The following is an 18,242-nucleotide window of genomic DNA, read 5'->3' as shown; positions in this document are numbered from 1 at the left end:
CACAGGCGGCCAGCACTTCAGTCAGAAGAGCCAGCATTCTTAGAGCTTTGGGGGTAGAAAAGAAAAACTGCTTTGTCCATTCTCCTTGCTCTTTAAACATAATTACAAGTAAAGCAATAATTCTACAAATAAAGATGTACAAAACATTTATCAGCTTAATTTAAGCAGCCATCAGTTAAAATACAACAAGGAAATGATGTTGAGGGAAAAAAAAATAGAAGAAAAAAGCTGAAAAACCCAAACTAAAAGAAGCTACTAGGCCTGGCCCTCCGAGACCCTGTGAGTGCAGCCAGATTGTGTGTATTCTTGACCCGAGATACCCCAGAGGTCCAGTTCTAAATGTCTGATTTTGAGGTTTCCATTATTGCTCAGAGATGATCGTTAAGAGACGCAAAAGTTTATCCAAGGTAGAAATCCACACAATCAGGGGGAAAAAAAAATGTGTCAGCCTCTCTCCTGCAAGATTCACGGGCTAAATTGGCAACTAAAGTGTCCAAAGGAAAGATTTGCTGCTGGTAGGTGACGAAGAGAAGGAGGAGGAGGAGGAGGAAAGGTCCGGCACCCTCTTCAGAAGCACAACTCTAATATGGCACCTGACGGGGTTGTGTCATTTCTCGTGGAGCGATCACTTGACAAATTTTCGTTCTGTGAAGGCTTCTTTCGATATGAATTTGGCTCTTTGGACTTTGTAATGGTTCCTAATATGTGGACCAAACAGAAATCTGTAATGTAATCGAAAGAGTTAAACGATTGGACGTATCAGAAATTCTACAGCCAATAATGGAAACAAATCTCCATACGTCCAAAAGTATCACACTTTACACTAAATTTATCGGCAAAACACAGACAAAGAAATATTCTTGGATTTCTATATGAATCCGAAAGATCACGGTCGCATTTATAATAAACCAACATGTGAGAAATTGTCAGCGATAATAGTTTTGAAAGATGGAGTTATCAAAGACAGAGTTGATATTCGTGTTTATACAAAAGCACAGCACGATTCAAAAGGAGATCTTGATAAGCCATTCGTATAAAAACGTTTACAGTTTCCTGTTAGAATAGCTTTTGCTATGACAATTCACAAATCACAGGGACAAACATTCAAAAAAGTTGATTTATTTATTAGAGAGAAAGAAACAAGATTCACTCACGTTCACTCATGTTGAGTTGTCACAATGTAAGACCAAACACGGAATCAAAATTCAATGCAATTTTGACGAAAAGTTAATTCCAAATATTGTTTTAACTGAAGTTTTAAAGTAAAAGTAAAAATAATGCATACAGTATGTGCTAATTCCCATGAAAATAACCATCTCTTCAAATTGTGTATCCTTTAAACCAAACCCGGGGTTGGGTGAGTGAAGTGAGCAGGGGCAGAGCCCCCTAGTATATGTATATATATATATATATATATATATATATATATATATATATATATATATATATATATATATATATATATATATATATAATATATATATATATGTATATATATATATACAAATATCCATCCATTATCCAACCTGCTATATCCTAACTACAGGGTCACAGGGATCTGCTGGAGCCAATCCCAGCCAACACAGGGTGCAAGGCAGGAAACAAACCCTGGGCAAAGAGCCAGCCCACCACAGTATATATATATAGTAAGAAGACACTATATAACGTCTGACCCGACACAGATTGACTCAGAGGCACGGGTAAAATAAAGCAATTTATTTTTCTTCAGCTGGAGGGCATGTCTTTCCCGTAATCCCTCCAGCCAGAACACAGTCCCCAACACAGTACAGTACACCAAGCACTCTTTTTCTGCTCTCTTCCACCACCACTCCTCCTTAGCAAGCTTTGTCTGCCTCCATCTGACTCTGTCCGCTGAGTGGTGGTCGCTGGCTCCCTTTTATTGGGTACCCGGAAGTGCTCCAGGTGCTTGATTGGTGACATCCACCTGCACTACATGCCGTGGCGCAGCATGAAGGGACTTGTCTGTGACGCTGACGTCCGAGGAGTGTGTGAGTGTGTTTGCCTGATGAGCCCAAATAAGGGTGAAATACATGTCGCGTACTCTTTGCATTATTTGACAGTAAACTATACAACATTCCATGATTTGCTTCTCGCAACTGAAAGAGGACACTGTGGCGGATGTCTGCCGAATGGCAGACCAACCACAAGCATTACCTGGTAGGTAACCACCCACACAATTCAGGTTGGGACTCAGACTATGAATGCAATGACTATAGGTCTGTGGTCTGTGGTATGGTTTGCATATTTGTAGCTGGAGATCCACAAAGGGAGAAAAATAAATCACGTATCATCAAGTAGTTTTTATTCCTGAGCTTTCAGCTCCTGCCAGGAGCCGTCATCAGTGGATAATGATTAGACATACAAGAATCAAAGGCAATATACAGCAAAATAAGGTGGGGGGGCAGGTAATGAGGTGGGGTTGGGAGGGGTATTAGTCATAAAGTTTTATTTTAAAGCTCAGGAATAAAAACTACTTTATGATACGTGATTCATTTTTCTCTCTTTGTGGATCTCCAGCTACAAATATATATATATATATATATATATATATATATATATATATATATATATATATATATATATATATATATATATATATATATATATATATACATACAGTGGAACTTTGGGTCACGAACATCTTGGACCACGTACAAATCGGGTTACAACCAAAACATTCGCCAAACTTTTGTATCTGTTCACAACCACACACTCGGGTGACGAACAAGCCAGTTTCTCTTCTGGTTCGTACACGCCGATGATTTCCGCACGTCTTCAGTCTCTCCCTGTGCAGCGAGCGAGTGAGAGAGAGAGAGAGAGAGAGAGAGAGTGCGAGTGAGTGAGCGAGCGAGGGAGAGAGAGAGTGAGCGAGAGAGCCCAAGCAGAAGAAGTAAACATTACAGAAGAAGTAAGTAAACATTTAGTTTACTATTATACTGTGCATTCTATGATATAATTAACTATTTTTGTGCTTAAAAATCTTTAAAAAAAAATATATTTACATACAGCTCGTACTGTCCGGAACAGATTAATTGTATTTACATACAATCCTATGGGGGAAATTACTTCGGGTCACGATCAAATCGGGTTGCGACCAGAGTTTTGGAATGAATTACGGTTGTGACCCGAGGTTCCACTGTATATATATATATATATATATATATATATATATATATATATATATATATATATATATATATATATATATATATATATATATATGTATATATATATATATATATATATATCCATCCATCCATTGTCCAACCCGCTGAATCCGAACACAGGGCCACGGGGGTCTGCTGGAGCCAATCCCAACCAACACAGGGCACAAGGCAGGAAACAATCCTGGGCAGGGTGCCAACCCACCGCAGGACACACACAAACACACCCACACACCAAGCACACATTAGGGTCAATTTAGAATCACCAATCCACCTAACCTGCATGTCTTTGGACTGTGGGAGGAAACCGGAGCGCCCGGAGGAAACCCACGCAGACACGGGGAGAACATGCAAACTCCACGCAGGGAGGACCCGGGAATCGAACCCAGGTCCCCAGGTCTCCCAACTGCGAGGCAGCAGCGCTACCCACTGCACCACCGTGCCGCCCCATATATATATATATATATATATATATATATATATATATATATATATATATATACTGTATATTAGAATGGCTGGGATGCCTGCATAAAGCACGGATGGGGGAGAAAGCTTTCATGGGGCATTACCCCCACCGCCCCAGAATGGCAGAGGGCAGTCCCCCTAACTTAGGACAGTGCCATAGATTTGGAGCTTGGAAGCTCACACCTGGAAGTGCTTCCGGAAGGAGATCACGGGACACCTGGAGCACTTCCAGGTGCTCTATAAAAGGAGCCGCCTCAGGAGACAAAGTCAGGAGGAGGAGGAGGAGGATAAAGCTTGCCAGAGGAGGAGTGGAGGCGGAAGGGTAGACAGAGGAAGAAAAGATAGAAGTCATGGTGCTTGGTGCATTACTTGTGTTTATTCTGCTTTGGACTATGCACTAAAAATCAAAGCCTTGTGTGTGCTGGACTTGTGCCCATGTCTGTTGTGTCAGATCTTGGTCACAATATGTATGCCAGTTTTTAAATTTAATGTGGGAGTCACTTTTGGTGGAACCTGGTAGAGCTGCACCATTTTCAGTTTTGCACTATTTGCTCAATGGTAAATCTGACAATGGAACATTTCTGTGGTGTCCACCCACCACCCTTGATGCCCTAAGCACGTACTTATTTTACTTAATGGTTAATCCAGCCCTGCCAGTGTCTCACAATCACACACCACAGGCAATGCTCTTCATGCATTTTATAGTAACTTTCTTTTCACAGTTTGAATTACAAATCACACGGCTTCATGTGAAGTATCAATGGCAGCTGCTGTACATAGCTTTCTGTTAGTTCGAGGAAGGCGCTCGATTCGTGTCCAACACCTCGTTTGTCAGTCAGTCATTTTCCAACCTGCTATATCCTAACACAGGGTCATGGGGGTCTACTGGAGCCAATCCCAGCCAACACAGGGAGCAACACAGGAAACAAACCCTGGGCAGGGCGCCACACTCACACACCAACCACAATTTAGGATCGCCAATGAACCTAACCTGCATGTCTTTGGACTGAGGGAGGAAACCCACGCAGACACGGGGAGAACATGCAAACTCGAGACAGGGAGGATGCGGGAAGCAAACCCAGGTCTCCTTACTGTGAGGCAGCAGTGCTACCACTGTGCCACCGTGCCGCCCAACACCTCATTTTTGTAGCCTGGCATTGTTAGATTTTTTTTCTGTACTGCATTTCTTAGGAAGTCGGGGTGTATGGAACAATAGTTTCTCAAAGATCAGGGGTTACAATCCAGAGATCAGGGGCTAAAGTCCTGGAAGCCCCCCAAACTTGAGATGCCACCATCTTCTAGCAGCTCCAAGCAGGTTAGGGCAGTTCATGCTTTCTGCAAAAGCCTATCGAAGTCGGCAGTCGTTACTTAAATTAGGAAAATTGCTAAAATGCTTTTACTCCTACTGCTATGGGTGGGACCAAATGTGAGTCACTGAGCCATTTAGGACTGGTTTCCTACTCTGAGATGCTTGATAAATATGGCCCCTGTTTTCACTTTGGCATAAAAGGGTCTTTTTCTGTTGATCGGTGTCATTAAAGCCAAAGTAAATCCATTGAGATTTGATGTTGTATAGTAATATAAAGTGAAAACCTGCAAGGGGAGTGAATACTTTCTATAGGTGCTATATATATATATATATATATTATGTATATACTGTATATATAATATTGCATGCTATGTATTAAATTTATTTATTGTCAGCTATTATCAGGAAATATGCAGATAATAATTTTATTGTACTGCGTACACATGACAATAAATAAAGGGACACTTCTTATCTCTTTTTCTACATTTCTTACAAAGAAATAGAGTCACGTGCTGCTGCTTGTAAGCAGTGAATTAGGTTTTAACAGTAGAAAGGGAGAAAAGAGAAACATGGGAATGACCAATGAGGAGACAAGGGGCGGGGCTTGAACCACCATAGCCACTCCTCTGTGCCCGCCCCTGAAGCCGACTGCTTTTTAAAAGTAACTCACTGAAAGAAAAGAGCTTTTTAAAGGTGAAAGACCAATGAGGAGATAAGGGGTGGGACTTCAGCCAACGTAGCCACTCCTCTGTTGCTGTCCCTGAAGCCAACTGCTTTTTAAAAGTAACTTATTGAAAAAAAAGAGCTTTTTAAAGGTGAAAGGCCAATGAGGTGACAAGGGGCGGAGCTTGAACCACCGTAGTCACGGCTTTGTGCCCGCCTCCGAAGCTGACCACTTTTTTAATGTAATTCATTGAAAGAAAAAAGACCAATGAGGAGACAAGGGGTGGAGCTTCAGCCAACGTAGCCACTCCTCTGTTGCTGTCCCTGAAGCCAACTGCTTTTTAAAAGTAACTTATTGAAAGAAAAGTACTTTTTAAAGACGAAAGGCCAATGAGGAACAAGGGGCGGGGTTTGAACCACCATAGTTACTCCTATCTGCCCGCCCCTGAAGCTGACCACTTTTTATGAGTAACTCTTTGAAAGAAAAACATTTTTTGCAGGTGAACAGCCAATGAAGAGGCAAGGGGCGGAGACTGAGCCACCATAGCCACTCCTTTGTGCCCGCCCCTGAAGCCAACTGCTTTTTAAAAGTAACTCATTGAAAGAAAAGAGCTTTTTAAACATGAAAGGCCAATGAGGAGGCAAGGGGCGGAGCCTGAGACACCATGTCCACTCCTCTGTGTCTGCCACATCATTAACACAAAAGCACCTTCTGCATTCCTACAGGCTCACTTCAGCATCTGCAATCTTTATTTTCACTCTTTAATTCTGCCATTATTGTTGGATGCCTTGTAATGATGTTCTCTTGAAAATGTGCTATATCAAACAAAGATGGCCCCCTATAGCCCACCCTGATATAATTTATTTTGTTTGCTTTTCTTACTCATTGCAGGTCCAGCTGGGAGCTTCCAGAATTGCGGGAAGGCAGAGTGAAAGCCATTAGTGACTCGGATGGTGTCAGCTATCCTTGGTATGGTAACACAACCGAGACGGTGACTCTGGTGGGCCCCACCAACAAGATTTCTCGCTTTTCAGTCAGCATGAATGACAACTTCTATCCCAGCGTGACCTGGGCAGTGCCCGTCAGCGACAGCAACGTGCCAGTGCTGACACGTATCAAAAGGGACCAGAGTTTCACTACTTGGCTTGTGGCACTCAATGCCACCACCAAGGAAAAGATTGTGCTTCAAACCATCAAATGGAGGATGCGGGTGGACATTGAAGTAGACCCTTCACAGCCTCTGGGGCACAGAGCACGTCTAGTTGGTAGAGCACAGCAAGAGCAACCCCGGATCCTGACCAGGATGGAGCCAATCCCTTCCAATGCCCTTGTCAAGCCCAATGCCAATGACGCACAAGTGTTGATGTGGAGGCCGAAAAGAGGCATCCCTCTCGTGGTCATCCCTGCCAAATAGCAGAGCCACAGTCCCACATGTTCACTTTCAAGTATGGTGGATATCAAAGAACCACAGGAAGATGCTGTCTCTCTGTGCCTGCCTAGCTGTTCCCTCCTGTTGGTGTCCAAGAAATCTTGGTTAGCCAAGCAAGGACAAGGTGGATGGGTTTAGATGTTGATTCACGTCAGTCAGTGGACTTGAAATAAGCAGCACTGGACTGGAACGAGCAGATGGAGGAGAAGTAAGCATGGAAAACTCATGTTGCTGGGCAACACACAACAAGGAAGGGCAAGGAAGGGACTGGTGTGAAATGGGGGGGTGGGGGGCGCAAACCAGTTTGAAATGTAAGCCGAGATCAATGACCGCTTATGTGGGAATACTTAAAAGAAGGACACAGAGACAGATGCCTGAAACGGCTTTAGGAGATGCACCAGCCAAGAGTTCAGCTCGCTTGCCAATGGCCAACGCGGGCCGCTGGATATGACCCTACTCAGGCTTTAACTCTTTCAGCGCCTACGCTTTTCTTCTTTGTTTGTTTGTTTGTTTTTCTTTTCTAAATTTTGTTTCGGTTTGGTCCAAGTGCCAAAGGATTTGTGCTCAGTGGTCCCATTCATTATGTGCTTAAAGAGGACACCATTTGTTACTTTAAAAAAAAAAAAAGAGTGCTTCCACATGAGTGGACTAACAAGGACGCCCAGCTGCTCCTAGCCCTCATGACTTTATTTTTTAATTTTTATTCATGTATTTATTTTTTGGAGACCTAAAACTCTGTATTTTTAAGTGGGCTAAGGTCACGTAAACACTATGCAGTCTTTCAGAAAACTTTATAGGCAAGGAAAAAACAAAAACCCGCCTCGAGTCGTTATTATATGTTTACAGCAAGAAAAGAGCAGAGTGCTCGGGGGGGTTTTGGGGAATCCACAAAAGACCCCCCATGACACCCCACCCCACCCCGAGCCCTTCAGCATCGCCGCCATCCTGTACCATTCAACTGTGCGCGCTCTGCCATTGCCGCATTCACTGGATCTGTCCGTGGTGCTGAAAGCCAAGCAGCGCCGGCATTTCTGCGCTGCGCTTAACCGCACGCCGCCAGCCCTTCCTTTTTTTCTACGAGTCGTCTCGTCGGTCGACAAAGCAGCAATTTAAAAAGAAAAACTCAAAAATGGAAAATGTTTTTGCATGTAATTCAGGATGTTTTTAAAGTGGATTAAGAACTGAATTTCACCCCTTTCTCTGTGTGTGTTTTTTATATATTGCTGTATAGAAATGCTCAGCGCACACTGCATTTCTTGTAATTCATTCAAATTAAGAACACTTGCACTAATGAACCCATTGGGTTATACAAATATTAAAGATACAGTATATAAAACAAGAACTGCATCAAAAATACAAAACAGAGAAGCAGCTATACAAATCTACTATGTGCATATAATGTACACACTTAAAAATAGGAGTTCTTTAATGGCGCCTACCTGGGTTGTGTGGTTTTGTTTGACAAAGAACCATTTCATTCTGGGAAGGGCTCTTTGTGCTTTGAAAGGGTTCCTAAAATGTGGACATAACAGAAATCTGTAAAGTCTAGCAGAATACTAAAGATCAAGAGTGCAAAAACTCAGCCTGTGTTATTTATTGTATGCAGCGAGGATCTTTTCAAAATCAGGAATGCATCTGGGATTTCACAAATCTGTTATCATCTATTCAGGGCTATTGTTGAACCTGTGACTGATCTAAATAAAGAAAGGCTCTTTCTGGAACTTTCATGTGGGGGCTTCTTTTGGGAACCAACAATGAGTTCATCCATGGCATCGCTCTGAAGAACCACTTTGGCACCTTTATTTTTAAGAGTATAGTAAATTTAATATTATATATTATGTAGGGTGGCAGTGAGGCACAGTTGTATTGCTGCTGTCTCCCCACAACATAGGCTGGGGTTTACAACCTGGATCTTCCCTATATGGGGTTTGCACATTCTTCCCATATCCAGGAGGGTTTCCCCCCAGGTGCTACAATTACATCCCAAATTGTGAATTTCCCCTTGGGATTAATAAAGTATCTATCTATCTATCTATCTATCTATCTATCTATCTATCTATCTATCTATCATATAGGGCCTTTTGTTAATTATCTATTTGTCTATTAATTATATAGTGCCTTTCGTATCTTTCTATCTATCTCTCTATTATATAGTGCCTTTTGTATCTATCTATCTATCTATCTATCTATCTATCTATCTATCTATCTATCATATAGTGCCTTTCATATCTATCTATTATATAGCGCCTTTCATTAATTATCTATCTATTAATTATATAGTGCCTTTTGTATCTATCTATCTATCTATCTATCTATCTATCTATCTATCTATCTATTTATCATATAGTGCCTTTTCTATCTATCTATCTATCATATAGTGCCTTTTGTTAATTATCTATCTATTAATTATATAGTGCCTTTCATATCTATCTATTATATAGCGCCTTTCGTTAATTATCTATCTATTAATTATATAGTGCCTTTCGTATCTATCTATCTATCTCTCTATCTATCTATCTCTATATCTATTATATAGTGCCTTTTCTATCTATCTATCTATCTATCTATCTATCTATCTATCTATCTATCTATCTATCTATCTATCTATCTATCAAAATCCCAAGACATGCAGGTTAGGTAAACTGGTGATGCTAAATTGGCCCAAATATATGAATGTTCACCCTGTGAAAGACTGGCATGCCATCCAGGGATTGTTTCTGTTTTGTGCTCCAGCTGCCCCTTGACCCCACTTAGGACAAAGTGGGTTTAGTTAGTGTCTTATCTTTTTTTTTTTAATTGATTTAATTTGGAATTGTTAATACAGTGGAACCTCAAGATATGAACAGCTCTGCATACGAGAAATTCAAGATGCGAGGAAAGTATGAGCAAAAAATTTGGATCTAAATACGAGCATTGGCTCGCGTAACGAGCCACGAGCCAGGCTGTGGGTATGCGTGACGCGTTTCCCGATCCGCCTCGACTCGGGGATTCACCCAAGCTGACGCTGCCCGCCCATCAGCTCACTCAGTGTTCCTTGTTCTCCCATAGCGTGAGGACCTACGCGTTTGTGCGCTTCTAATTTCATTGTTTTTTTTGCATTTAACGTGAAAATAATTATTCCACGATGCCTCTCAAGAAGATTGTTGCCTCAGATAGTGCTGCAAAGAAAAAAAAGGAAGCCATGGCCGTTGAAATTAAGAAAGAAATCATAGATAAACATGATTATTTATTAAAGGTAAACTACAATATATATATTATTTATTAGTGTTATTTGTTAGGAAAATTGATTTTTATGTTGATATTTTTGGGGGTGCGGAACGTATTAACTGGATTTCCATTATTTTCAATGGGGAAGTTTGTTCTAGATATGAGAAATTCGCTATACGAGCTCAGTTTTGGAACGAATTAAACTCGTATCTCGAGGTTCCACTGTATATAGAAGCCTGTCTAGGCTGATTTTGCCCAAAAATGGTAAATATATAAACTGCTCAAAAAAAATTAAAGGAACACTTTGAAAACACATCAGATCTCTACTGCTATGGACTGATAGGGTGATGTGTTAGGAATGAAAGGATGGCACATCGTTTGATGGAAATGACAATGATCAACCTACAAAGGGCTGAATTCAAAGACACCCCAAAAATCAAAGGGAAAAAATGATACAGCAGTCAAGCGAGTCCATTTGGCCAAAATATCATTGTAACAACTCCAAATTATGCTTAGTAGTTTGTATGCTGCCCCCAATTCTGACAACGTGCTAATGAGACGACGGATGGTGTGTCCTGGGGGATCTCCTCCTAGATCTGGAGAAGGGCATCACTGAGCTCCTATACAGGCTGAGGCGTCGGATGGACCGAAACATAATGTCCCACCCAGAGATGTTATTGGACTGAGGTCAAGCGAGTGAATTGGGGGAGCAGGCAATGGTATCAATTCCTTCATCCTCTCGCTACATGAGGCCGGGCATTGTCCTGCACCAGGAGGAACCAGCATAGGCTCTGACAATGGGTCTAAGGATTTCATCCCAATACCTAATGGCAGTCAAGGTGCCGCTGTCTAGCCTGTAGAGTTCTGTGCATCCCTCCATGGATATGCCTCCCCAGATATATCATCACTGACCCCCCACCAAACTGGTCATGCTGACCGATGTCACAGGCAGCATATCATTCTCCATGGCTTCTCCAGACCCTTTCACGTCTGTCACATGTGCTCAGGGTGAACCTGCTCTCTCATCTGTGAAAAGCACAGGGCGCCAGTGGTGGACCTGCTAATTCTGGCATTCTATGGAAAATGCCAATCGAGCTCCATGGTGCCCACTAAAGGATGCCGGGCCCTCAGAGCACCCTCATGAAGTCTGTTTCTGATTCTTTGGTCAGAGACATTCACACTAGTGGTCTGCCTGCTGGAAGTCATTTTGTAGGCTCTGGCAGAGCTCATCCTGTTCCTCCTTCCCCAAAGGAGCAGATACCAGTGGGTCCTCCTGACGGGTTAAGGACCTTCTACAAGGGGCCCCCTGTCCAGCTCTCCTAGAGTAACCACCTGTCTCCTGGAATCTCCTCCATGCCGTTGAGACTGTGCTGGTAGACACAGCAAACCTTCTGGCAATGACACGTATTGATGTGCTATCCTGGAGAAGTGGGACTACCTGTGCCACCTCTGTAGGGTCCTGGTATTGCCTCATGCTACCAGTAGTGACACTGACTATGGCCAAATGCAAAACGAGGGAAAAAGCAGATGAGGAGGGAAAAGTGCCAGTGGGCTCCCTCCACCTGTTAAACCATTCATTCCTGTTTTGGGGGTCGTCTCATTGTTGCCCCTCTAGTGCACCAAAGCAGCTGAAACTGATGAACAAGCCCTTCTGCTACTAAACTGAGCAGATCAATAGCCCACAAGTGTCATTGACTTGATGCTATACGTGTGCTCTCATTAAAAAGGGGTCCTTTCATTTTTTTGAGCATTATATGTAAATATACACATACACATTACCAGTGTGTAGAACAGCACAGCTTGTCTTCAAATGTAATCACTTGAAATGCAATGTATGACTTAACATGAAAAGGTAAGCAGTACACTGCCAGATATTTACATTTAAAGTTTAGGTTCACAAAAATTAAAAGAGGGAAATGTCAAAATATTTCAAATGTGCCTTCTTCAGAAAACAACTAAAAGGTTACACCCTACTGATGCTCTGCAGAAATTAAAGTAAATGAAGCCTTGCAAGTTGAAGCAAACAATTTACACAGGTGTCCCAACTCTGCTGATTACTTAAAAACCCTCTGTGTGTCTTAAAGCAGAGTTGGACCAGACTACTGTGTTGCTACACCCTCTGAAGGACGACTTGGAGAATATTCCAGTGAAAATGGCAATTAACAAATGGAATGAGACAGAGCGTTATTACTCTTACAAATGTAGGCCTTTCTTTTAGAAAAATTGCAAAAAAAAAATAACTCAAGTGCCAGTGAGTCCAGTGGCGTCCCACACAATCCAAAAGCAACTGGAATCTGGAAGAACCTCTGATAGGAGGAGATCTCTGGCAGAGCCAAAGTCACCAGCCAATCAGAAGACGTTTCTGAGGGTCACCAGCTTCTGTGCTCACAGGCGCCTCGCAGTACAAGAGCTTAATAGAGCAGGTCAATAAAAGCAAGTGTGAAGAGGAGACTTTGTCCAGTCTGCACTAGTCCACATCTCAAGGCCCTATTGTGTCCTTTAAGGGAGGGCCTTCTTACTGCCACTTGCCCTGTCAAACCTGCAGCACAAAGTCTCCTCTTCACACTACAAGAGATCAAGAGAAAAAGAGCAGGAAATCCATGGAGCTGTTGCTGCAGTGCGGTGTGGTATACGGGACAGAAATGACACAGCATTTTAATTCTTTTTGCTGTTATATATATATATATATATATATATATGGAAGAGAAGGTCTGTGATACAGTTTCCATATTTGCAGTTGGAGATCCACAAAGAGAAAAAATGAATCACGTATCATAAAGTAGTTTTTATTCCTCTGCTCTCAGCCCCTACCAGGGGCCTTCATCAGAGGGTAATGCTTAGACTTACAAGAATCAAAGGCAATATATAGCAAAAGTAACGTGGGGAGGGGTCGGGGTCGGCGAGGAGAGGTCTAAGTCAGTGTGAACAGGGGGGGAGGGGGGGGGATTTTATTTATTATGAGTATGTTCTTCTTAAGTTTGCATATGCTGGGTTCATGTCCAAATGTCTGTTGATGGCGTTCTCATTTGATAGCCAAGATTCAGCCAGCTCTCTGGTACTTTTGGTACTGGCCTAGATAGATAGATAGATAGATAGATAGATAGATAGATAGATAGATAGATAGATAGATAGATAGATAGATAGATAGATAGATAGAAATGAAAGGTGCTATATGATAGATAGATAGATAGATAGATAGATAGATAGATAGATAGATAGATAGATAGATAGATAGATAGATAGATAGATAGATAGAAATGAAAGGTGCTATATGATAGATAGATAGATAGATAGATAGGATAGATAGATAGATAGATAGATAGATAGATAGATAGATAGATAGATAGATAGATAGATAGATAGATAGAAATGAAAGGTGCTATATGATAGATAGATAGATAGATAGATAGATAGATAGATAGATAGATAGATAGATAGATAGATAGATAGATAGATAGATAGAATATTAAAGGCACTATATGATAGATAGATAGATAGATAGATAGATAGATAGATAGATAGATAGATAGATAGATAGATAGATAGATAGATAGAAATGAAAGGTGCTATATGATAGATAGATAGATAGATAGATAGATAGATAGATAGATAGATAGATAGATAGATAGATAGATAGATAGATAGATAGAAATGAAAGGTGCTATATGATAGATAGATAGATAGATAGATAGATAGATAGATAGATAGATAGATAGATAGATAGATAGATAGATAGAAATGAAAGGTGCTATATGATAGATAGATAGATAGATAGATAGATAGATAGATAGATAGATAGATAGATAGATAGATAGATAGATAGATAGATAGAAATGAAAGGTGCTATATGATAGATAGATAGATAGATAGATAGATAGATAGATAGATAGATAGATAGATAGATAGATAGATAGATAGATAGATAGATAGAATATTAAAGGCACTATATGATAGATAGATAGATAGATAGATAGATAGATAGATAGATAGATAGATAGATAGATAGATAGATAGATAGATAGATAGATAGATAGAAATGAAAGGTGCTATATGATAGATAGATAGATAGATAGATAGATAGATAGATAGATAGATAGATAGATAGATAGATAGATAGAAATGAAAGGTGCTATATGATAGATAGATAGATAGATAGATAGATAGATAGATAGATAGATAGATAGATAGATAGATAGATAGATAGATAGATAGAAATGAAGGTGCTATATGATAGATAGATAGATAGATAGATAGATAGATAGATAGATAGATAGATAGATAGATAGATAGATAGATAGATAGATAGATAGATAGATAGATAGAAATGAAAGGTGCTATATGATAGATAGATAGATAGATAGATAGATAGATAGATAGATAGATAGATAGATAGATAGATAGATAGATAGATAGATAGATAGAAATGAAAGGTGCTATATGATAGATAGATAGATAGATAGATAGATAGATAGATAGATAGATAGATAGATAGATAGATAGATAGATAGATAGATAGATAGATAGATAGATAGAATATTAAAGGCACTATATGATAGATAGATAGATAGATAGATAGATAGATAGATAGATAGATAGATAGATAGATAGATAGATAGATAGATAGATAGATAGATAGATAGATAGATAGATAGATAGATAGATAGATAGATAGATAGATAGATAGATAGATAGATAGATAGATAGATAGATAGATAGATAGATAGATAGAAATGAAAGGTGCTATATGATAGATAGATAGATAGATAGATAGATAGATAGATAGATAGATAGATAGATAGATAGATAGATAGAAATGAAAGGTGCTATATGATAGATAGATAGATAGATAGATAGATAGATAGATAGATAGATAGATAGATAGATAGATAGATAGATAGATAGATAGATAGATAGATAGATAGATAGATAGAAATGAAAGGTGCTATATGATAGATAGATAGATAGATAGATAGATAGATAGATAGATAGATAGATAGATAGATAGATAGATAGATAGATAGATAGAATATTAAAGGCACTATATGATAGATAGATAGATAGATAGATAGATAGATAGATAGATAGATAGATAGATAGATAGATAGATAGATAGATAGATAGATAGATAGAAATGAAAGGTGCTATATGATAGATAGATAGATAGATAGATAGATAGATAGATAGATAGATAGATAGATAGATAGATAGATAGATAGATAGATAGAAATGAAAGGTGCTATATGATAGATAGATAGATAGATAGATAGATAGATAGATAGATAGATAGATAGATAGATAGATAGATAGATAGATAGATAGATAGATAGATAGATAGATAGATAGAAATGAAAGGTGCTATATGATAGATAGATAGATAGATAGATAGATAGATAGATAGATAGATAGATAGATAGATAGATAGATAGATAGATAGATAGATAGATAGATAGATAGATAGATAGATAGATAGATAGATACTTGTATTAATCCCAAAGGGAAATTCACACACTCCAGCAGCACCCTACTGATAATGAAAATATTAAATTAAAAAGTGATAACAATGCAGGTATAACAGACAGACAATAACTTTGTATAATGTTAACACCCCCTGGTGGAACTGAAGAGTCGCATAGTGTGGGGGAGGAACGATCTCCTCAGTGTGTCAGTGGAGCAGGACGGTGACAGCAGTCTGTCGCTGACGCTGCTCCTCTATTTGGAGATGATCCTGTTCAGTGGATGCAGTGGATTCTCCATGATTGACAGGAGACTGCTCAGCGCCCGTTGCTCTGCCACAGATGTCAAACTGTCCAGCTCCATGCCTACAATAGAGCCTGCCTTCCTCACCAGTTTGTCCAGGCGTGAGGTGCCTCCCCACCACACCACCGCGTAGAAGAGGGCGCTCGCCACAACCGTCTGGTAGAACATCTGCAGCATCTTATTGTAGATGTTGAAGGATGCCAGCCTTCTAAGGAAGTATAGTCGGCTCTGTCCTTTCTTACACAGAGCATCAGTATTGGCAGTCCAGTCCAGTTTATCATCCAGCTGCACTCCCAGGTATTTATAGGTCTGCACCCTCTGCACACAGTCACCTCTGATAATCACGGGGTCCATGAGGGGTCTGGGCCTCCTAAAATCCACCACCAGCTCCTTGGTTTTGCTGGTGTTCAGGTGTAGGTGGTTTGAGTCAAACCATTTAACAAAGTCATTGATTAGGTTCCTATACTCCTCCTCCTGCCCACTCCTGATGCAGCCCATGATAGCAGTGTCGTCAGCGAACCTTTGCACGTGGCAGGAATCCGAGTTGTATTGGAAGTTCGATGTATATAGGCTGAACAGGACTGGAGAAAGTACAGTCCCCTGTGATGCTCCTGTGCTGCTGACCACAATGTCAGACCTGCAGTTCCTGAGACGCACATACTGAGGTCTGTCTGTAAGATAGTCCACAATTCATGCCACCAGGTATGAATCTCCTCCCATCTCTGTCAGCTTGTCCCTAAGGAGCAGAGGTTGGATGGTGTTGAAGGTGCTAGAGAAGTCCAGAAACATAATTCTTACAGCACCACTGCCTCTGTCCAAGTGGGAGAAGGATGGGTGTAGCATATAGATGATGGCATCCTCTGCTCCCATCTTCTCCTGGTATGCGAACTGCAGAGGGTTGAGGGCATGGCGGACCTCTGGCCTCAGGTGGTGAAGCAGCAGCCGCTCCATGATCTTCATCACATGTGACGTCAGAGCGACAGGCCGGAAGTCATTCAGCTCACCAGGATGTGATACCTTTGGGACTGGGGTGATGCAAGATGTTTTCCAAAGCCTCTGGACTCTCCCCTGTTTCAGACTCAGGTTAAAGATGCACTGTAGAGGACTCACCAGCTCCAGTGCACAGGCCTTCAGCAGTCGTGGCGATCCTCCATCTGGACCCACTGCTTTATATTTCGTCAAACCTGTTAAAAAAGTTGTTCATCTGGTTTGCTCTCTCCACATCTCTCTCGATGGTGGCACCCCGCTTCGAGCTGCAGCCAGTGATGATCTTCATCCCATCCCACACTTCCTTCATGCTGTTATTCCGCAACTTCTGCTCCAGCTTTCTCCTGTAGTGCTCCTTCACCTCCCTGACCTGGACTCTGAGTTCCTTCTGCACGCGCTTAAGCTCATGCTGATCACCGAGTTTACAATGTCAAAAATATTATCAATTAGCACGCCCGATACTTCTTTGAAAAAACTTATTGGTATCGGGTCAAGGATGCAGGTGGAGGGTCTCAGTTGAGAAATTATTTTATATAAATCAGTTTAATCTATTCTGGTGAAAGAATTTAATTTGTTTATAATGGAGTACCAGAGTTTAAGAGGATCAGTATTGGGGAGATATACTATATTATTTCTAATATCATTAATTTTGTGATTAAAAAATACAGCAAAAGCCTCACAAGTTCTCACTAGAAGTTCTTTGGAGGCATTCCTTTGAGTGACCTCTGGGTTTAGCAGGCGATCAATCGTAGAGAATAAGACTCTGGGATTACTAGCGTTGTTATTTATAATTCTAGAAAAATAGCAGCGCCTCTCAAGACGGACTGTGTTGTTGTAAAAAAACGCAGTAGGTGACTCAAAAAGCACACAACATCTGGTGAGCAGTTCAGCTCCTCGTGGGACAGAAGGAAATGCAGCCAACTCATCTGAGTTTTGTCTGCACTAAGAAATGGCCTTGTAGGCAGTGCTGCATCTGAGAAGCCATTCTTGATGGAAAGGCGACAAACAAAAGGGACAGTATTAATAAAAGAGTGATGGCAGGCAGCTGAAAGTCTTTCCATTGAAAGGTTCCATCCGTATTTTACTTCATATGGTTAGTTGTGTTTTTGCATTATTGTTTTTCATCCATCCATCCATTATCCAACCCGCTGAATCCGAACACAGGGTCACGTTTTTCATGTGTTTTTTTTTTTTTACATGTATTTTGGTTAATATTGTTACTGTCACACACACGTG

The 18,242-nt window shown here is 40.6% G+C and overlaps 1 protein-coding gene across 1 annotated transcript in view; it reads left to right on the top strand.

Annotated features, from left to right (window-relative positions):
- fam78bb (family with sequence similarity 78 member Bb) overlaps positions 1-8,185 on the top strand; it is a 59,891-nt gene extending 51,706 nt beyond the window's left edge. Inside the window, exon 2 of the mRNA XM_028810875.2 lies at positions 6,518-8,185. Coding sequence (XP_028666708.2) covers positions 6,518-7,040 — 523 coding nt within the window. The 3' untranslated portion in view covers positions 7,041-8,185. The remainder of the gene's footprint in view (positions 1-6,517) is intronic.
- Positions 8,186-18,242: the final 10,057 nt, after the last annotated feature.

This window comes from Erpetoichthys calabaricus, chromosome 10 (assembly GCF_900747795.2).
Source record: "Erpetoichthys calabaricus chromosome 10, fErpCal1.3, whole genome shotgun sequence".
Taxonomy (NCBI): domain Eukaryota; kingdom Metazoa; phylum Chordata; class Cladistia; order Polypteriformes; family Polypteridae; genus Erpetoichthys; species Erpetoichthys calabaricus.
The sequence above is the reverse complement of the archived record's forward strand: the minus strand, read 5'-3'. Positions and strand labels throughout refer to the sequence as shown.